The 22,608-nt window shown below is 36.5% G+C and overlaps 1 protein-coding gene and 1 long non-coding RNA gene across 5 annotated transcripts; one reads left to right on the top strand and one right to left on the bottom strand.

The window, feature by feature from the left end:
- Positions 1-1,488: 1,488 nt before the first annotated feature.
- Positions 1,489-22,502, top strand: LOC108030491 (RNA polymerase I-specific transcription initiation factor RRN3). 4 transcript variants are annotated; one of them, XM_044093794.2, is made up of 7 exons: positions 1,489-1,962; positions 2,017-2,040; positions 4,598-5,079; positions 7,457-7,948; positions 8,021-8,196; positions 21,821-22,070; positions 22,129-22,502. In XM_044093794.2, the coding sequence occupies exons 1-7, from the start codon at positions 1,735-1,737 to the stop codon at positions 22,322-22,324; spliced, it is 1,848 nt and encodes a 615-aa protein (XP_043949729.1). In that variant the 5' UTR covers positions 1,489-1,734; the 3' UTR covers positions 22,325-22,502. The 4 variants fall into 4 exon arrangements, with proteins under 4 accessions (XP_043949729.1, XP_043949730.1, XP_043949733.1 ...); XM_044093795.2 differs by lacking the exon at positions 2,017-2,040 and having other exon boundaries at positions 1,490-1,962; XM_044093798.2 differs by lacking the exons at positions 1,489-1,962; positions 2,017-2,040 and having other exon boundaries at positions 4,598-4,862.
- On the bottom strand, positions 18,266-20,609 carry LOC127011652 (uncharacterized). The gene is made up of 3 exons (XR_007764835.1): positions 19,217-20,609; positions 19,044-19,158; positions 18,266-18,845 (listed from the first exon to the last, which is right to left on the bottom strand). It is a non-coding gene; the product is annotated as an uncharacterized LOC127011652 (long non-coding RNA).
- Positions 22,503-22,608: the final 106 nt, after the last annotated feature.

Here is a 22,608-nt window from a genome sequence, read left to right on the forward strand (position 1 = left end):
GATAGCAAAAAATTGCTGAGCACGCAAAACAACTTGTTACCTTTACGCCTCTCACAACTAAACAAAAAAGGGGATTCAATTGAAACTTGGTACAGATGTTAGGGAAGAGTGTACCAACATAACAAAACAAAAAAATCGATAATCGAAAATATATTGCCCGCGAAATTTGAAAAGTCACCTTACTTTTTGAACACACCTCGTACATATGTAACTGCTGGAACAGCGCTTAAAAAATTGTCGAACGCCTCTCTTGACAAGAGAGCATATATTTTCAGTTCTCCTGAGCTTGACTTCGATGAGCGCTGTAACTAGCCCGAAGAATAAAAAAATCTTTAAACTCAGCCATGTTCGCGCTGTACCGTTGTGGAAACCAAAATTTAAAAATGGAAGAAAAAAAACAAAAATCATGCCAAATTCAGGAGGTCTGTGCCAAGGACGCAAAATGTTGTGGGACTTGACCCAAAGGAAACAATACCACTACATATTATATTGAAAAAAAGGTAAGGCTTACTTCTTTTGTGTGAACAGCTCTGACAGCGTGTCCATGTATGGAGCGAAATCCATATTGGACATGCTCCGTCTTAATCAGCATCTCGATTGGAATGTTTAAGTCCTTTTACTATAGATTAGATTTGTTGTTGTCTTGCTTCCTGTGGGTCGAGTCCCAAAATAATGGGCAACATCATAATATTACCTTAAGCTTCAGTCTTAGATTTTGTGCCAGCATGTACGGTATATGAGTAAATTTGAGTTCGTCTCAATCACGTTTCGTAAAACAAATTAAACCCACAGGTTTTGAGAAAATTGATTTTCAGTGGTGGGTATAAAGTACATACAATATTATAATTTGTCGTTTCCCACGGTCCACGCCAGCAGGACTACCCGCACCCATGACATCAACCATAAAAATATGCATATTTTCTATGCCAACTTTAATTAATTCATACAATTCTCACAGAGGTTGTGCCCACTTGCACCGTATCGCATTCGAAGGATCTTAATTTTAGCTAATTTCTGTATTAATTTTAAACGATCCAAACCCGCAGCTTTCGGAAAATTCAAGTATTTTCAATTATGGCTTTTCCCACGCCATGAGCTTGTCCAGACCAACGAGAAAGAGAACTTAGCTAATAAAAATTTGATATAAAAATATATTATTTTGATATTAGGCTGGACTGACCACAAGCAAATTGCAAAATAAACTAACGCTCGGACAAAAAATAAAAGTTTGGGTCAAAAGGAAGAGGAAGTGTCTCAGAAGTTACTTCTTCGAAATCGCGGCCGTTATAGTTTTTGTAAAATGTGTGCTATCTCCTTTCTATCGCTTAGAAGTGACTTCTACGCGATAGATGTATATTTTATTTTTGTAAGACTTAGAAGTAACTTCTGGTCGATATGCGATATGATTAGCGCCCTTTTGCCTATCCTAATTCCACCGTTCCACTTTCGTTGCTAACTCATCGACGCTAGTTTGACGTATATTCAAAAAGGAAACTTATTTGACGAACATGCGGTTTCGCTTTTTGCAGTACAAAAAATAATAATAAAAATATTACCTTACCTGCGGGTCGTGGTCACACAACAACGTCATTTGCTTTTAATAAAATCTATATTTTTGACCGAATATTCTGTGATTAAACTAAAAAGATTCAATAGACTATTAGGCATTACAGTGAATCTGCGCTACAGAAAATTTTTTTGTAGCTCTTCATTGAGACATTCAGTTTTGTGACTATGGACGACACTATGTCCTTACACACAAGCAAGACGGGTTTGACTTCCTTTTTTAAGAAGTTTTCTAGTGAGGAACGCTATCGAGCCACAGCAGTGGCAGTCAATAAAGTTCGTTTTTCCAGTCCAAAAGAAAGGGGACTTGCAGAATCTGTTCGCGTTGCCCTAGAAGAAGGGAATTTCCACCTGCTTAAGGAGTTCACAAATTTTCTCCGTCAAGCAGAACTCAATGTATGTTTATCAAGATTACTTGGTATACCCTAACAGACGTTGTTCTAATTTCAGTCAGAAGTTTGCAACGCATTGAAGGTGATGCTTCTGACACTATATGATATCGAAGCTTTTCGTATTGACAATTTGCCGTTATTTACTTGTAAATCTCTTCATTTTCAAAATTTGTATAAAAAAAATTAGGGTGTTCTGTTAAGCAGTACAAATCGTTAAACTTGAAAATCCCTTAATGTTTTTAGCTAGTATTTTGACGTTACTTATCCGTAAATTATTTGTGAAATAAATACCATTTATATACCCTTGCAGAGGGTATTTTGATTTCAATCCGAGGGTATTTTGATTTGTCCGTCCGCAAAATAGTATATAAGTTTTAAAGCTATCAGTCTTTCTTTTTTCTTTTGTATATAGCCTCCTATGCTTGAAAATAACATTGTTTAAATAGTTCTGATTTTCGAATTTATTTTTATCAAACTCGGATGATCACATAGTTGCATTGAAACGATCGGGAAAATAATATAAAGCAAATTATATCTTTGATGTTTTTTGACATATTACCATTTACTCTTGGGAATATCATTTTGTATTTTTAAGAATTTTGAATTAAAACTGAAACATATACACATGTAGCTGTCAAAGATACGGTCAGAGAAATAATGTAACATTTTTTTTTGAAGCTAGCAACAATCCTTTAAAATTTTACATGGTGTTACTAACATAAACTCATAAACTTCCTTATAACTGCCGAAGAAAACTTTGTTGTTCTGCTAAGTTGATGTAAAATAAGCAAGAAGAATTATTGCTTATTTGGATCTGCCGATTTCAGCGTTGTACTTCATAAGAAGGGTAGTTTAATTATTTGTTTCCTTATTTTGTGTCCTTTTATAAAATACTTTTTTATTTTAAAATATGTGCAAGAAATATATTTGTCGCTTTTAGCGGAAAAATCCCAGTTAAAAATCTTTTTGGAAAGGGTAACATTTAATAGAGCTGGTCTGCTAGCTTTGTATCAAAACAAATAGGGTTTTTTTTTTTAAATTTTACAAACATATCGGAAAAATGATTTCTTTTACAAATAACTCACCGATAAATAAAGGAAAAGTACCAGTTAAAAACATTTAGAACATTTTGTGTTCAGAGTGTTGTTCTAGCAGTACAACTAAGTTTTTCTAAAAAAAAAATATTTAAAATTTAGGGACAAAACTAATTCTTTCACAAATAATTTACGAATAAATAACTGAAAATACCAGTTAAAAATTTTTGAAAAGCTTAATGTTTAAGATGGTACTGCTAATTTGATATCGAGCACGTTATAGGTAAAAAAATTAAACTGTTAAATTTTTTTTACGTTTAATTTACAGAATAATAACGGCAATAGGAAAAAAAAGTTTGGATATCAAAATTTGTTTTTTTAACGTGATGTATATGACAAATATTTTATTCTTGATCGGTATCATACGAGTCGATCTAGCCTTGTCCATCTGTCTATATAATTACTGAGGTCTCGGAAACTAAAAGCTAAAACTGTACATAGTATTAAGCAGCGCAGTTTGATTTCGGCAAGAACTTACAAGTACGCTTACTCGTATGCCTTCGAACTCCATTAACGCTTAAGTCCAATAATACCAATCGCTATATTATTTTACAAGTTATGAATAAGTTAAGCAGTCATTGTATGGTCACTAGTACACACTGCCAAGTAGGCCCGTTAGGTACGTGTAGCGTGCCAACCGAAATGACTTGGAATTTTATTTAAAAATTGGTAAACAGTCTAATCTCTATTTCTTATTAATTATTTTTTGAGAGGATATTGCAATTTTTATTTCTCAATACCTATTACCTTCACTGATAAGTCGATGTAGCCATTTCCTTCAGACCATCTGTTTTAATACTGTTTGCAAAGTTCATTTTAAAAGATTTGGAACTTTCGAACTGATATAAAATATATACGTTCAAATTTTTTTTGAAAACAGTCGGATAAAGTAGTTGAAAAACTGTCCATATCCTTTAGCTCCAAGAGACACAATCAGCTTAAACTAGTATAATTTCTGAGTTTTTAATCAGAATATAAGGCAGTGAAACTTCAAAAATTAAATTTTTAGGATTCTTAAATAAATATATTTTTTTAAAATATGAACTCAGTTTTTTTCAACCAAAAAAAAAGGAGGAACAAGCATACAACCGGTCAATGCTGATCTAGTGACGTGCTTGTAAAATATTTAATCATCCTTTTAAAATAAATTAAAATGAGTTTATTCAAATATACATATATAAGAAAAGTTACCAAAACCAATTTTAATAAGGCGTAAGCCAAAAAAAAAAAACATGGGATCAGTGCCGAATCCCGAAAACAAACAAAAAAACTGCATTTTCTGGTTATTGGCACTTAAACAGGTATTTAACGTGATTTGAAGATAAGTTATACGTATTTTTTACTCTAGATATTTTTATATTTCAATGGTTTTCACCGCTTTAATTTAAGCTATGGACGTAGTATATGATAAACATACAGTAAAATAGTATAATAAAATACAATTTATGTAATCGGCAAACGCAATAAAGATTCGGCTCGCCGAAAAAAGCTTTGTTCTCGGTTTTCATTTTATTTTTACTGATTAATACTTCTCTTTTTTTTAAGGATGACGATTTTTTGGTGATTGTAAAGGATGCTAAAAAAATTGTGTACAGCCTGACTCCAGATTTTGTTCATGTTATAGAGTGTTTGCTCTCCCTGAACTGGAAACAAAGGAATTCCGAAATAATCCAAGTTTATACCGAATTTTATATAGATATAATGGTTACCCACAATAGATATTTACCTATGGGAATATCTAAATTAATTGTACACTGGATTCCTGACGATTTAGATGAATCAGACTGGCTCAATGGATGTCCTTCAGAAAGTACGAGACTTGTATTAAAACCCATCCATGAAGTACTGAATCGCATTTTAACTGCAGTTCCAATGGCATTTGATTTAGTCATTGATGCCATATCCGCTAAGTTTCCGTATTTTAAAAAACCAGCCCATGTAACGGCTGGTTATCTGTTTAACGTGCTCTGGATAATCGAGTACAAGCCGATGTTTGAGGAACTAATTTTGCAGTTGGTTCTGCAGAAGTAAATACTATACCTACTTATTAATTTATTAAGGGTGTACCAGTATGAGTACAGGTGCAAGGTATACGAGGTGTGTTTAAAAATTTAATTTCCCGGGCTACGTATTTTCGATAATCGATTTTTTTTGTTATGTTGGGACACTCTTCCCAAACATCTGTACCAAGTGTGATGTGTAAATCATTCTTTGTTTGATTTTTAAAGACGTAAATGTTAGAAGTGGGCTCGGCGATTTTTTCTATAAAAAATATGAATCAAAAGATATGCATAATATTTTGTGTATTAAAACATAAAATTTTGTGCTGCGAAATACTAGAAATGTTGACAGTGGCATACTGTTAAACTGTTCTAAGTAGAAACAAGAAAGGAAGTTAACTTCGGCAAGCCGAAGTTTGTATATGCAGTTGTATGCAGTTATAAAAAATAATCAATAACTTTATTAAATTGAATTCGAAATTCTTAAAAATATACAAATTTATATTCCCGATATTATAAGACAAAAAAAAGCCCCAAAGCTATAATTTGTTTCACATTATTTCCCATTAATTATCCGATCGTTCCTATGACAGCTATATGATGTAGTAGTCCGATTTTGATAAAAATTTAACTCGAAATTCAAAACCAAATAAAAAATGTTATTTCCAATCGTAGGAGGTTATAAGTTAAAAAACACCGAAGATATAATTTTTCAATATTATTTTACCACTCATTTTCCGATTGTTTCTATGGGAGCTATATGATACAGTCGTCCGATTTTGATAAAATTTAATTCGAAATTCAGAACTAATTTAAAAATGTAATATCCAAACTTCGGAGGTTATATGTTTAATAACACCGAAGGTATAATTATTTTTAAATTTTTTCCCCCATAGTTCCTATAAGATATAGTTGTCCGATCCCGATAATTCCGACTTATATACTACCTGCAATAGAAAGAAGGCTTTTGGAAAAGTTTCAGCCCGATAGCTTTAAAACTGAGAGACTGGTTTGCGTAGAAACGGACGGACAGACGAACAGACGGACGGACAGACGGATCATCAGCATGGCTAGATCGACTCGTCTTGTGACGCTGATCAAGAATATATATACTTTATGGGGTCGGAAACGTCTCCTTCACTGCGTTGCAAACTTCTGACTGAAATCATTATACCCCCTGCAAGGGTATATAAAATCGAAAATACTTACCCCGCGAATAAGAAAAGGGGCCTTACTTTTTGAGCACACCTCGTAAATCGAGAGTGACAAAGAAAGCGATCAGCGTTGAGTTTGAGAGGATTTTGTACAACCTGACACATTACATTATAAATTGGATTGCCACATGAATTTCCGGTCATCAACCGGAATATCGCAAATCAACCAAAGTAGCAGACAAATGTAAAGCCGTTTCAGCTATTTGTAACACGATTATAGCTTATTATACCCGTTTCTCGTTCGGTACCGGAGTATGTTGTATTTGCCGGGAAGTACGTAACATAGGGTTCGCAATCTCGAGCTTCGGTAAGAAAATAGGGTTAGACTTGGAAAAAACTAAACTTTATGTTTATTTAGATTAATTTTTTACAATTAATTAGAGTTAGTTTTTGAATACAATATCGATCACATGGCAACCTTTGTTCTTGATGAAAAAAAGTGTATATTAAGATCATTTTCTATGACTTTCTCGAGCATGTCGCCCGGTATATTGTCCATTTCGGTGCGAATACTCTCCTTGAGTTCTGTTATGGTTCAGATATCCACAATTGCACGCCTATTTTCGATAAACAAAGTCAACACTTCGACACGTCCACGGCTCAAAGTGTACCTACCCAAGCTAATCGCTTGACAAACGTAAAAGATATTCTATGTTTTTATATCAAAGCTCGAGTTGGCGCACCCTGTACAAATTCTTGAAATGTCTGAATTTTATAATGCGTAGTTAAAAAAGCTAGCATTAAGCATACACATTGTAGGTTCTGTTGTAGAGTGCTATGGAAATATGAAGCGAAGCGATTGCTGACAATTGCATACCAGCAACTGGGCCTAATTAACGGATTATCTGATTTCAAATGCCATGATAGTCAAAATAAATAGCTTTTCCATTTATTCAAAATCGGAAACGCTTCCTTCTGCCTGTTACATACTTTCCGACGATTCTATTATACCCTTTTACTATACGAGTAATGGATATGAAAAGTAAGTAAATGTGAATGTGTTGTCTTTTCGTGTTGGCAAAGCCCCTTTGCCTATGCTTCATATATCGAGAGTTTGAAGCGCTGTTTCTGTTGGCACACAGTGATTTATAGTCCGGCTGGGCACAATATAGAATGAGTTAAGAATTGCCCATGCTTTTTGACGATTGCTCTTCTGATATAATCTAACGTTATCTTTTTATGTATCTCAGACTTGTAGTACTAGATGTTAATGCTCCGCGAGATGAAATTGGCTCGGAATCAGATGATGAGGATGACAAAATGAAGGCAGCTCCCTTGTTTCAAAAAGACGATTTATCCGCCGACTCCTTGGCTCCGACTGCAAATACTGTTAAGCATCCCGTTGGCAAAACCTTGGATATAAGTCTCCTCATGCTTTATAGGTTTTTTGACAGTAAATGTCGCATCCACCAAAACAGTAACGACCAACAGCGCTGGACTGCAAATCGTTTATTTAAAATGTTACTTCATATATTCGACGAAGTTCTGTTACCCAGTCACAATACTCATCATGTGCAATTCGTCTTATTTTATGTAACTAGTATTCGATTTGCATATTCGGAGTCTTTTCTTGATTTGCTTTGGAAGAAGGTTCAAAATCCCAATATATCGGCCATTATTCGACATACTGCGGTAGGATACATGGCAAGTTTTTTATCTCGCGCCAGGTTTTTGCCACTTAGGTAAGAGAATTTTTAAGAATTATACAATCTTTAAAAAGTTTTGATGATTTAATGTTTGTTTCTTATTTTTAGAATTGTAATATACTATTTAAAAGAGTTAAGCAAATGGGCTCATAACTACATTGACGACTCGGGTGAATATAACCAGAATTGCTCTTTGAAGGCTCACTTGGTTTTTTACTCTGTCTGCCAAGCTGTGTTCTACTTGATTGCGTTTCGTGCCAGAGATTTGACTGCTAATTCAAAAGGTATGACAAAAATGTTCTTATTTTTAAAAGTATACAAATACAAAATAAGTACAGAATAGGTTTGGATGGTGTCGAATATACCTGTGGCAAGTAGGCTAAGAACAAAATTTAATTGCAACTACTAAAGTAAATGAATACTAGAAAATTAAATTTTTAGTTACAAAGACAAAATAAAAGCAGAAAGACACACCCTACCCTGCAGTTCCACATGACACCGATAGGTCCTGCCCTTCAAATTTGTATTCCTTTGTCAAACTACATTTTTATACCCTTGCAGAGGGTATAATGATTTCAGTCAGAAGTTTGCAACGCAGTGAAGGAGACGTTTCCGACCCCATATATATTCTTGTTCAGCGTCAATAGACGATAGATCTAGCCATGTCCGTCTGTCTTTCCGTCCTTCTGTCTGTCTTTCCGTCCGTTTCTACGCAAATTAGTCTCTCAGTTTTAAAGCTATCGGGCTGAAACATTCCCAAAAGTCGTCTTTCTATTGCAGGTAGTATATAAGTCGGAACCAGCCGGATCGGACAAGTATATCTTATAGATCCCATAGGAACTATCGGAAAACATTTTTTTTTGATATTTGATCTTTGGTTTTTTTCACATATAACCTTCTTAGCTTGGAAATATCATTTTTTAATTAGTTCTGAATTTCGAACTAAATTTTATCAAAATCGGGCGACTATATCATATAGCTGTCATAGGAACGATCGGAAAAGTGGTGGGAAAATATTATGAAAGAAATTATAGCTTTGTGGCTTTTTGACATATTATCTTATTATATAGGGAATATAATTTGTTATATTTTTAAGAATTTCGAATTACATTTAATAAAAATCTGACTACTATAACATATTTAAAAAAATGGTCTGAAAAAAGAATGAAATAATTTTTTTTTTTTAATATTACTGAAGTCAGTAACAATCCTTAAAAATGTAATTGGTGTTAATTAAGTTAAATATTTCCTATAACAGTAACTTCCTTTCTTGTTTTTTACTAAAAATTGCAAAAAATGTTAAACTTGTATTTCTTTAACTTGTACAGCGCATTTGTGAACCTGATAAATTACAAAAGTCCCCTTTAAGGTCGGAAACTTTTTCTTCAACCTGTAATATATTTTTCGACGAATATAATATAAAGTTTACTCTAAGAGTAATGAGTGTAAATAAGGAAATGTACAATCTACTTATAAGATGCATCCCTAATTTAATCAGGAACTGATATACGAGCTGTTTATATAAAATATTAACGTACAGAAAACTACAAGAATATAGGGCTTATTTCTGAATCACAAAGTGCAATATCTGTGGACGGACATGGCGAGATCGACTGGGCCATTTCGGGGGAGAAAACTCTCCCACCGGTTTGGGAGTTAAGCTTGGAGTCGTTTGTATATTTTGACGGCGTTTTCAAATTGGTGTGGGAGGTTGTCCCAGTCCTTACGACTGGGTATGAAGATCTTATACCTTCTTTCGATGTTGACTGAGGGTAGATCGTGGTCTGTAATGTTTGGTATAGTTATCTGATTTGTTAGGATACTAGGGTGACACATTGAGCCTGTTGTTCATGCCAATGCTTCGCGGAATCTCAGCGCTGTTGCAGAGAGTTTGAAGAAATGTACCCTGCAGAAGGATAACTACGTCATCTGCGTAGGCTACCACTTTAGTGCCCGCTTCCTCTTGAAGTAACCCATAGAAGAGGTAAAATTACACCCTCTTGCAGGGATCCTCTGCTGCCATTCCTGGTCGAGTGAGCAGATTCCATAGTGGAGTACAATACTTTGCTTGTAAGCATGGTGTGTATAAGTCCCTCTAAAGGCTGCTCAGTGCCCAGTTCAGCCAGAGCGCCTGTGATAGCCGTTGCTGCCAGAGAGAATTCCTTTTTGCGGAAACTTCTCTCTATACAAGATAGTAGGGAGTGTAGGGAGGTACCTATTGATTTTCCTTTGCCGTACGCATGTTGTTGTCAATTAGCCTTCCCAGGGTCTTCAAGAAAGAAGGAAGAGAGACTTATTAGGCGGCAGTCCTTTGGGAGAATTTTCCGGCTTTCGGTATAAAAATTAATTTAGCGTCTAGAGATTTTGATAAAATTCTTCTGAGTCTTCGTAGTAGATTCTATGCTACTACTATTCAAGTAAACTCTGCACTCGCTTTTCAGAGTCGCCGGGGTTGTGTTCCACCAGGGGCGTTTCTGCTTTGTCTTGACTGTTCTGCTGTTCCGCAGTTGTCACTGAATGTACGTGCGTCGGTTTAGCATGTAAGATTCTCTTGGGGAGATTTTTGTGGTATTCCCAGTTGGTTGATCTCAAAATAGTGATGTTTGAGATGTTGTGTTATGTTCTATGATGTGATAAGTGTGTTCATTTAGCTCCACTCTGACCGTGGTTAGGTCGCCTTCGCCAAACTGTGGAAGGATATGCGTTAATGTGTGTCTTGGTAAGAATTCAGGTTCTGGTTTTACCCTTACCTTTGGTGTAAACTAGCTTGTATATGGGGGTTAATAAGCCACCATCTTTATGACCGCTCAATGGCTAGGCACACTACGCTTCCTCCGCTATGTCCTGGAGAGCAGTGCGACCCGGTAGGGTCGTGCCCTGAGTGCAAAGCTGCTTCTGGCTTTTGTAGAGCTAGTCAGCTGACACGTACCCTGTATGGATGTCCTCCTCGTGTTCCGTTTCGTAGTCGCCCAGCGGTTTGTACGATGCGCAGGCAGCAAGGTTGTCTGTCGTTAGCTTATCTGTGTCGTATATGTGAAGCTACACTCTCGTGGTTCTGTTGGGCTGCGAGGGGTTCTAAGGCAGCCTGGTTCAGGAGGATCACCACATTCTTGGTGAAGCGCTCTGTTTTCTTCACCTTAACCACTTTCCATCTGTCGGAAGCTTCGAGTTGAACCTCGTTAACAAACTGAGCTTAGCCCCTGGCTCCTCGCAAACTCCCAGATTGGCCCCGTTTTTGGCCACTTTTGGAGAAACTCGCTAGTTCGGCAGAAAAACAGTTATAAATAGCTAATGTTTGTGCCTAACCGACAAGGGGTGTAGTAAGCACCTTGTCGCTGGCACGGGGATGCGCGATATGTGTTTTGTTAAAACCGGCGTATACGACGGTTGGATCACTCCGCGGGACAAGGGGGGTAGCGTGAGCGCCTAAGATATCTGCTGTGTACATCGTTCATGTCGAGGGCAACTACTTGGGTTACTTAGCCTCCAAAAGAAAAACGAAAATTTTGGAAATGTAACGATTTATTTCTCAACATAATCTCTTTTAGCTCGATACACTTGACCCAGCGATGCTCCAACTTCTTTAAACCGTCTGAAAAATACGTTTTCTCGAGGTTTGCAAAATAGGCCTCTGTGGCGGCGACGACCTCTTCATTCGACGCAAATTTCTGTCCATCGAGTGACTTTCGAATTTGGAAACAAAAATAACTCACAGCATCCAAGCGCTCTTTGATTTCGCTGAGCGATTTCCGTTCGAAAAACAAAAATCGAGTCACAGACCGATATTGCTCTTTCTCTATTTTGCTAAAATCCGCCGTCCACATCTGCTTACTCACAACGCTTTCAACGTCTTCTGTAATCTATAAGGCAACTACAAACGCCCACGGTTATACCAATTTGGAAAACTTGTCTCGGCTTCAAAAGTCACTGCATGGCCGACCTAAAAATTTGGTTATATCCAAACAATGTCGAAACAATTCGGCAAATATCACATAACCACTTTGGACGACCCAAAGTGCTACTACGAAGTGAGCTTCATTTCTCCGTAGACAATAAACAGGAGTCTTCCCGTAAATACACGATTTTGTAAAATTGACCACAAGCTCTATAAATGCGACAATTTAAAGAAGAACCCTTACATAAAAAATAGGAAACAACGAGTTTGTTTTATTAAATATTAAATCTTTGCCCGGGATACTCTATACAAAATATCTCATTTCGTAAAAAATGCAAAATTGATTCCTGTCAAAGGATCGTCTTCTTTACGATTCAAATCCGCTAAGATTGAGAATAGTCCAGCTGAAACAAAGACCTACATAGTTTCTACAACAATAATGGATAAAGAAACACCGAACACGATTTTCATATCGTGGCCATAATTGTTACAGGTCCAAAATCGCTATGCACGATAATTGCTTTAATCGACGAGGGTTCAAGTATACCTCTTATCGTACAGGAAACAGCCGAATTGCTGGGTCTCAAAAGATCAAAAAGCCATATGACATTAAAGTGGAAAGGTAACACACAACACCAGAAATGTCCCAGCGAATAAACCTAGAACTACAAGGATATTTTTCGAGATATCTATCTTATTTCCAAATGAAAATTGTAAAAGAAGTCAAGACGTTAATGGTACCATGCCAAGGAGACGACAAACAAATTCGAAAATGGCTATTAAATGGCTAGAATGGGTTAATATTAAAATGTCAGATAGTTACGACACGGCGCTACGTCGACTGAAAAAAGCGGCAAGTGAAATGTTCAAGGATGAATCGTTTTAGATTACGACCAACTGCAGCTCAAAATAATTCACCATACTTGATCTCGACTTGCAAACTTTATATTTTGGTAGAAGCCTTTGTATGAGAAAAAAGTAGCAATAGTGTTTGTGATGGGTAAAGCGAACTGTAGTCCTGTAAAAACATTGTGAATAACACGCCTCGAACTACTAGCTGCAGTTCTAGGAATTTCGACTTAAACACACCATGTAAAATAACCATGAGATCAGCCCAAAAAATTTTTATACAATCAGATAGCCGCCGTTATAAGCAATATGTCGTCCACAGAATAACAGAAATTTTTTGAAAGCTTAATAAATAATAATCAAATAATTCCGCAGACGCTGCCACACACATCTCATCAAAGGCAGATCTAAGTGTCTGGATTGATGGACACCCTTTTTTATGTCTCGACAGCTTCGAGTGTGTAACGGGTCGCCACATTCAAATAAAATTCAGGCTGAGCTGGTACTATGGAATTCAAGCGCACGCGGGTATACTCGGCTGGCTGCTTGTCGGCTGCCTATTAAAAGAAAGTCCAAAAATTCCCCATGTACTCTAGCTGAATCTCAAACTGACCTCACTAGATGTTCCCGAGGTCCCATAATACCCACGCAACCATTGCACATTGGGATGAAATGCCTTTATTTTGGCCAAAACCTAATAAGTTCGTGTTAATATATAAATAATGTTACAATTATTTTAAGCTAAGAAATGTCCCGAGAAATCGAAAATATTTAATTTGTATTTTATTGTGCAGCCCTCGTCTTGCACCAGCTGTTGAAAGTCAGCTGTTCTTGCCACGTGGTGCATGCAAGCTTGCTGATTAGTGAAGTTCCTAAATTTTGGCGTTCTCGTATTTTTAAACAGTTTGACCAATTGAAATACCTTAAAATGGAAAATATTTCGCATGGTGTGTAGAAAATATTTGTATAAGTGTTTAATTATATGTGCTTTTGTATTGTCATGTTTTTAAGGTAATACGTAAACACTAGTTTTGTTGATTCTAACCTAAAAATATTTGTGTTTCGTGGAGCATATCTAGCAACATACAACAGGATTCAAATAACAACTTATGTGGTAGTATGAGTTATTATGTGTATATTCAGATAGCATTTTAATAATTTGCGGGAATTTGCGGGGGGGTTAAATATTTCAACAGATTCATGCAAGGTTGCTATTCGTCGAGGTGACCTACTAGAAGTTTGGCTGGATAAAAATCGCAATGTCAACAAAGCGCACAGAAATATTCGTCGTTTCAAAGAAGAAAATGCTAGCTGGCTTGCATCGGAGCTAATATTTTATTCAAAAGATGATTGTAGTCATAATCTTGGTGGACGACCTCGGGTCTCTTATGACGAAGGAAGTTTACGGCATAAAAGAAGACTTGCTTCCGAACTTTCAAAGGAAAATTCAACACTTCTACTTGTTGAAGCAGCTGCTATGTCTGCTAAGAAGGTCAAAAATACGGATATTTCTCACATATTAAAAACGACAAAAATAGTCCTGACAGTTCAAAATTAAGGCAACAACTTTCATTGAAAGAGCCTATACCATTATCACCTGATGAGGCCCTAGCATTTATTATAGAAAACTTGTTTTCCAAGCAGCAATATATTAACATACGCTTAAAAAGTATCGAAAAGAACTGCAATATAAATCCAAGCTACGAAAAGGTGAGAGAAGCTAAGGAAAAGTGTCGGCCTATAGATATAAGCGTATCCGATACTATTGCCGAAGTGCCAATGCAGAACTTACTGAACCATACAGCATCTCGGATCATTTTATATCAAAAGCCTGTTTTCCAACAATTTATTGATATAAATAAAGTAAAGCTAATAGTAAGCTATGGTTTTGACGGTTCAACCGGACAGAGCGTTTATAAGCAAAGGTTTAATGATACCGAACCCATTTTCCTGGACCAATCTATGTTTGTCACTACCATAATTCCCCTTCAAATGGTGGATCAAATTGGGAGAATTATTTGGAGAAACAGATGTCCACAATCCGTTAAATATTGAAGGCCGCTAAAAATTGAGTTTGCTAAAGAAAGCCGGGATCATATTTTGAATTCCAAATTTCTTTTGGATTCGCAAATAAAAGACTCAAAGCCATTTATGTATGAGGCGGAACAATTGAGAGTGGAAGTTCTATTCGAAGTACACATGACGCTCATCGATGGAAATGTGTTGAATACATTAACGGGCACTAATTCAACACAATCCTGTCCAATTTGTGGTGCCAGTCCGAAGGACTTTTTAAAAGAAACAGAGGTAAACAGTCAAAAGTTCAAGCCTAAACCAAATTCTTATCAGTACGGAGTTAGTCCTCTCCACGCATGGATTAGGTTTTTGGAATTCCTTCTCAACATCTCATATCGTGTTAGTATTCAAAAGTGGCGAATTAGTACGGACTCTGACAAAGAAATAATGATGGTACGCAAGAAGGACATTGAGCGAAAGCTTTGGTCTGAAATGGGGTTACATATTAACAAACCAAGTCAGAATGGAAATTGAAACTGAAACGATGGCAATACGGCACGAAGAGCATTTTCGAATGTTAAATTATTTGCCTCAATATTAGAACTGGATGAAGAGCTTTTAAACAAACTACATATCATTTTAATAGTTTTATCATGCGAATATGACGTTTGTTTTAATAAGTTTAAGAAATTTTGTGAAGAAACGCTTCGTTTGCATTTAATTAAATATCCGTGGTATCCAATGACCGCTACGGTCCACAAAATTTTAGTTCATGGTCCAGAAATAATTAAATCATCTGTACTTCCTGTTGGTTGCTTAGGCGAAAACGCATCTGAGGCTCGCAACAAATATTACAAGCGCGATAGGATTTTGCATGCCAGGAAAAATAGCCGAGTGAACAATTTAACAGACGTATTTCACCGAGCTTTGGATTCTTCTGATCCTTACTTATCAAGCATCGCTCAAAAAAAGAGCTCAAAATCACACCCATTGCCAAGTGAAGTTATTGCACTTTTAGTTCCTCCAAAACCGGAAGATGCAGCCCAAGTATATAGTGTTGAAGACGAGTTTGAAAGTATACTATATTTTGATCTTGATTTAGAAGAAGAAAGTTTAAATTAATACAAGTTTATGTACGTATTTTTAAGTTTTCGTTAATTAAGATATGTTATAATATGCAAAAATATTAAAATATAAAAATTTTTCAACAACTGTGGATAAAAAATAAGGAAGAGAAAAGTATTACTTATATGAAAGTGTAATTAATATGAATTTTATAAATACTGCAGTTCAATTATGTGGGAGGCAAGGTTGTAGTGTTAAAAAAAAAAATCCGAAATTCAAAAATAATATAAGCAGCAAATTCTCCAAATTTCAACTTTCTAGCTTTAATATTACGGTTATGGCCAAAATAAAGACATTTCATCCCAAAGTGCATTGGTCATTCCTTTCCATGCGTCCGAATGACCCCTTCGAACGCAAGCTACCCTATCGCGGAATCATTCTAGCTCCGGCAACAGACTGTTAACTCAGTTCATTATAAAGGATTTATTACCAGCTAAGAAAATAAATAAAAATGATTATTTATCTTAGTACTAAACATGCAGAATTTTATAATTAAAATACGGGTACGATTAAATGAGATAGATTAAGTTTGAAATACAAACTTTAATCTACAATTAAAAACTGGGCGATAGTTATCCCTTGTTGTGGCGGAAATACAATTTAAATTGCAACCTGATATAATTAAAGATGCAAGGAATACTCATTGAATCAAAATAAAACAATTGTCAAAAAGGAATTGTTAAAAGGAGAGATCTTGAAATCTCGATCTGCCTGATTGCAGGGTATTTAGGTGCGGTGGGATTCAGATTTTTCTCTTCATTTCTTTACGCCGCCTTGAGTTTTCTTATTATCATTTAAATGCAAAAATTTAGACACACCGCTTTCAGGAACATCCATCGATGAAAGCGCTTTCACCGAGACGTTCGCGGCTATCTGCGGGAAATTTATAGATAATACAAAACATAGATAATACAAAACCGAACCAAAACTTAAATCCATTTAAAAATTCCATGACCTCCAAAAACAACTGGAAAAAACTCTTTCTCCTTGCATGACTTTATACTACTTCGCCACCATCCACTATATGATTTCCCATTTTTTAGGCTTCACTTAAACTAATTTGCGTTATATAATAATTTTTCTTTCGTATGTCTTTCACAATTTTCTCATCTGGCCGGAAGGTTATGTCCGAATGTAGCTGGTCACAAACGTTCTTGACAACATATTTCACCGGGCGGGGCCACAAAAAACTGATGGGGACTTAATTTTTCCGATTTTCCCCCCTTTCTTTCCTTTTCAAGATCTTAGTTCAATTCCCGGGCATTTTTACGGCAAGTTTACGTTTCCATGGCGAATGTCCGCCGCGGCTCCGCGACGGAACGACGTCTCACAGCGCGGTCAAGCGACTGCTCTTTCACTCTTGCTCAAACTAAGAACCAACCAAAAGCTTTTGATTTAGAACTTAGACAAACGCAATGGATTTATGCTTCGCCCAAAGGCAAACGCTGTTGGCGGGCCCCTGAGCGGAGATTTTCTTCTGTTTCTCGACCCAATCGTTCCGGCAGCTTGATAGACTCCGAATAAGGGATGACTTCCGTAGATTCCGCTCGAACGGACGGCCAGTAGCCTGCCGAATACGCTTAACGTCACTCTCTAGACCCCGAATATTCCGATCTCTTTAACTCACTCTGATCCGCAGCTGACTTCCTGACTATATTTCCTTCCTTTCCGGTAACGCCAAACGTAGAAAAGGCGGCACTTAGTCACTCGCGCTAAACTTTGCAGATTGAACACTTTTAAAAAACCGACTCTGATGCCACAATTTGGGCGGTAACCCATACCCCGGAGTATGAGGTGAAAAACAAGATCCAAGAAAGCCTGACACTTGCCCCTGTTACTCTCACTTAATCCGAAAACTGCCACAGAATATTTTCTGGCGCCATCCATGTGCCATGAGCCTCAGATGGAGCCACTTCTGTTAAAGCAAGCGCTACAAGTGGACGTCACCACCTAAAGATATAAAATCTCACGACCATGACAGAGAAGTCCAAAATTTGTATTTGTTGCTGACACTCGATATGATAAACGAAAACAGTAGATACGAGAAACTAATGCGAGTCTATTTTTGGGTTCGCCGTGCCATCGAGCAGTTCTTAAATAAATACTATAAAAAGTCTACAGTATTAACAGCTGATGAAATTTCTAGTTCTGAAAAACTATTATGCAAATCAAACCAGCACGCTTGTTTCCTCCCAAATGTTATGGTCAACCCATATCCAATTCCAGTCCCAAAAGGGAACTTCATCGGTGTTGGCAGAGAGCAATAGATTAAGGTGGTGGATGCGATTGCAAAGGAGAGTGGTCGCTGTGGTATTGACTGGGTATTTAATACGGCAGGCAATCCTGCTCCTGGTGGAGCAAACAAAGACGATCCACCTACCCCAAATCATTTTTTGTTTGGTTGCCCAAACCATGTATAAACACCGTTAGTTGACGAAAACGTTAAAGCAATGCAAATTAAGTTTCTCACTAGTGATTTAAGTAAAAAAATTTATTTTTATTTATTAATCACTTAATCACTACTACAATTTTTTAATAGGTCGAACTTAGTTAATTCACTGCTCGTTTACTTTTACTCGATTTGATTTGGGCTGCGTGAAATTGATCTGGGTGGGAATGATTCGGAGGCCTGGTTGAATGAAATAGCTGACCACGGGTTTATCTCGGGTCTGTCAGAGTTATTTGGAAATTGGCTCTCGGCTCAAAGTTGTTTATAAATTGGGTAAGAGCCCCTAAATAATGTGTCATATAACTTGCATATCCGGCAGCAGTTGATGAAGACCTTCTGTATACGTTATATTCTGAGGTACTTGCCGACTCCAACCAGACGCACTAAATGGTTTAATCGTAATCGTAAGCATATACAAATTAGAGATGTAGTTCTAATTTGCGGCTCGACCGAGCGCCATTGAAATTCATATCGCAAAGGACGAAAAGTACGATCAGCAATGGTGAAAATTGCAACCGGAGTACTTCGAAAACCAGCGTCGAAATTAGCCATCCTCGACATCATTGATGAATCTCGGCAGGCGCCTTGATTCACGGAGGCTGGAATGTACTTTATTATTATAATTTTTCATATAATTTAAGTCAAGATATATTTTACATTTAATGTTTAATTTTAACCGAGTACTTAGCTATGATTATATAGGATTAAAAGCTCAAGAAAGGATGGTCACTTTTTGTCGAGACGATTATCTAAGCCTTTAAAACAAATAAAACATACTCTTAAGCTAAAATACTAACCGTCAAGCAAAAAATATGTGTGTTCTTATTATGTCCTGATCGTCAACAACGATGTCGGTCGTTCCCGTGGGAGCTTTATAGGTAAAGTGATTTCCGTTTGCTAGCAAACTTATAACTAATTACTGAAATATTAAGGTAACGTCCCATTTCGAATAACTAACGGTTATGCTTACCGAAAACGAAATTTAACAGTCTTGTGTTAGGTTAGAATAGGTTAGAAAGGTTGCCAGATTATGGTCTGACACACGTAGACCTCAGTTTGTCCATTGTGATATGGTATGATCTTTTGGGTCCCCTATCTTTTATGTTTCATACTAAAATCAGGTTAATTTTAGATTTTACAAACGCGTTTTTGTTTTTTAGGCTAATCTCCGATATTTCGGTAACATCTTTGATGAAGGGAATTCCTAAGTGCTTTAATGTGAGTCTGGATATGGCGGGGCAGAAGCAGAGAAGGTGTTCGACCGTTTAATCTTCTTCTTCATCCCTGCCACTTCTACAGAAGTATTTTTTTTGCTGCTTTTAGAATGCCGGCATGTGTAAAAACGAGCCATTCCCATTTCTTTCTATCTGGAATCATAGGCCTCGAAGGCTGTGTGACTGTATTCAAGAGTTTTGCATAGATCCGCTTTTTATACTTGTTACCCGTACAGATTCGTCAGAAAGTACTACCCAAGGTTCCTGTACTAGGACCAGGTTGGCTCCGCCCCCGCTCAGTTGAAGCAGTAGTGCAGCCGACGCTGTTTTACTGTGGTGTAGGTTGATTTGCAGAAGTCTTAATGATAACTACAGTTGCAATCTCCACCACGGTGACTTCGGCCTCTTCCGTATCGCTCAGGTCCACGTCTTCGATTGCCGGTCCAAGCGCTCGCATCAGTATGATCAGCGACGAAACGGTCGAGTAGCCGTCCTTCGGCCCACTAGGTGGGCAGATCTGCTAGCTGCATTGGAGTCGACTTTGTAAATGTTGGCAGGAGTGGCACTGAAAGCGAAGTTCAGCACTTCTCGAGCAGCTTCGATTAGAGCTACCCACTCCTTGTTCAGGACTACGATTGCCTGGTTAACATCCTCTTCTGTCTCCTCCACCCTGACGACTTTTCGTGGGGAGTTGCGGGTTGCATTCCTGCAGCATGTAGAGGATGTCCTCCGGCGCCTTTATTGCAGCTGGGAGCCAAATCCGAGCTCGGGGCCTACCGCTGACTATCGCAGCTCTATGGATTGCTGCCTTTTCGCCTGAGCACCTTTTTGGGCGGGCTTAACCTTCCCGGTTTTCAAAAGCACCGACTCATTATTGTTGCTAGCTTCAGTGGTATAAAAATAAATATATATATTTCATTATTTCTCTGACTGTTTCTTTGACAGCTATATGTTAGAGTAGTCCAAATTTTATTAAATTTAATTCAAATTTATTGAATATAAAGAATAATATTCCCATTATTATAAGATAATATGTCAAAGGACACTAAAGCTATAATTTGTTTAATATTATTTTCCCACTAATTTTCCGATTTTTTATATTATTTTCCGACCCATTTTTTGATCGTTCGTGTGACAGCTATATAATACAGTCGTCCGATTTTGATAAAATTTAATTTAACATTTGAAACTAATAAAAAAAATGTTATGTCCAAGCTTAGAAGGTTATATGTTAAAAAACACCAAATAAATAATTTTGTATATTATTTTTCCACCAATTTTTAGATCGATTGTATGGCAGCTATATGATATAGTCGTCCGGTTTTAATAAAATGTAATTCGGAATTGAAAACGTATTAAAAAATGTTGTTTCCCAGCAAGGAAGGTATTATGTTAAAAAAAAAAAATAATGAAAATTCTTTTAAATTTGTTGTTCCGATTATTCCTATGGGAGCTATAAAAGAGCTACCTGCAAAAAAAAGAGACCTTTGGGAAAGTTTCAGCCCGATAGCTTCAAGACTGAGAGACTAGTTGCTTGAAAACGGACGGACAGACGGACGGACTCTTTTAAGTAGGTTTATTTTTGTTACATAATTCAAATATCTGAAAAAAATAAATATTACTATTTAACAGAGCGGAGAGAAAGAAGCAAAGTAAGGGGACTCTAAAAGTACTTGTACTTCTATTGTAGATAGTATATAAATCAAAAGGAGACGGATCGGACAAATATGTTATATAGTAATACACAGAAAAAAATATTAGCAACATTATAGGCACGTCGATGTACAACTGTCGCGGGTACAGCTCATTTTAATGATTTCATAAAATAAATAAATTTTTACTTTCATATTATACTATTTTTATAGGAATTGTGGATAAGTTAATATAAATTAATATACAAATTCTGTAACATAAGCTTTAAGCTGCAGGGGTATGTCAACATCGGTTTGACGAATTTTACTTACTTAATTTAAATGGGAATGCAGAAAAGCCAGGTTCCAAAGTTGATCGAACTCAGCCAAGTGCATACAACAATAACAATAGCAGCAATGAATCGACGCGTAGTCACAAATTATATAAAAAAAATAACCATTCTTTTATCTTATATAAGTCGTAATGAGCCAGATCGGACACCTATATTGGATCGCTCATATAGGAATGATCAAAAAAATAAATTAACTAAATGACTAATGTCTTGGGAATACTATTCTTTTAATATTAGAGAATTTCGAAAATTAAAAAAAAAAATTGGGACAGTTATATCTTATAGCTTCAAATAAAAAAAAATTGTTAAATATTCTTTCGCATCATCAATTTTTGTCCGTAATAGCTTAATTGTTATTTTTTAAAACTATTTTTAGGATTACTCTTTCTTCAATCTCTTCAACTATCCCGCCTCGCTATGTGTCATTTAAATCCTCTGCGATACTGTCTAGCCCCAGTGGCTACAGCATTTGCCGGTTTTACGAGAACTTACCAGCTTGCCTATTGTCATACTGTTTTGGAGCGCAACGCTCGGCGTAAACTAGCCACTGTATACGGCCACGACAAATGTATGCCCGAGGAGACGCTCGAATCTTTCTTCCCATTTGATCCTTATTTGTTAAAGCTGTGAGTATTTATCTAATATAACTCTTCCAATATGTGATCAGCCTTTTTTTATTTCAAGATCGAACAAGTATATTAAGGCCAATTATATGGAATACCAGTGTAACGATAAGGATGACTATATGGATAGCTCTATCGACGAGCACCTTTCTAGAAAACGTGCTGCTTCTGAAATACTAGAGGAAGACGATTTTATTCTAGCCGACAAACGCCAAAATCATTTGGAACTTTCTAAATGCCAACAGCTTGACAAATAATTTAATTTTTCATCTTTCACCGGGCTGAACGTATAAGTCATGCTTATTTAAGAACCGGATTTTGTTATTAAACAAAATTTTCACTTACTATAAAGAATATATATGAAATTGTAACAAAATAAGGTTGTGCTTTTTGATAGCGATAAAATATAAGAAACGTTCGATAATTAATTGAAAACGTTTACATAGTTTTTGTTATTTGATAACAGTGGTATGGCTAGGTACTCTTAGATATAATACACTTAATTAATTTTAGGTTGAGGTCACAATCATTGTCATTAATC

The sequence above is a fragment of the Drosophila biarmipes genome, unplaced genomic scaffold (genome assembly GCF_025231255.1).
Source record: "Drosophila biarmipes strain raj3 unplaced genomic scaffold, RU_DBia_V1.1 ptg000004l, whole genome shotgun sequence".
NCBI classification, from domain to species: domain Eukaryota; kingdom Metazoa; phylum Arthropoda; class Insecta; order Diptera; family Drosophilidae; genus Drosophila; species Drosophila biarmipes.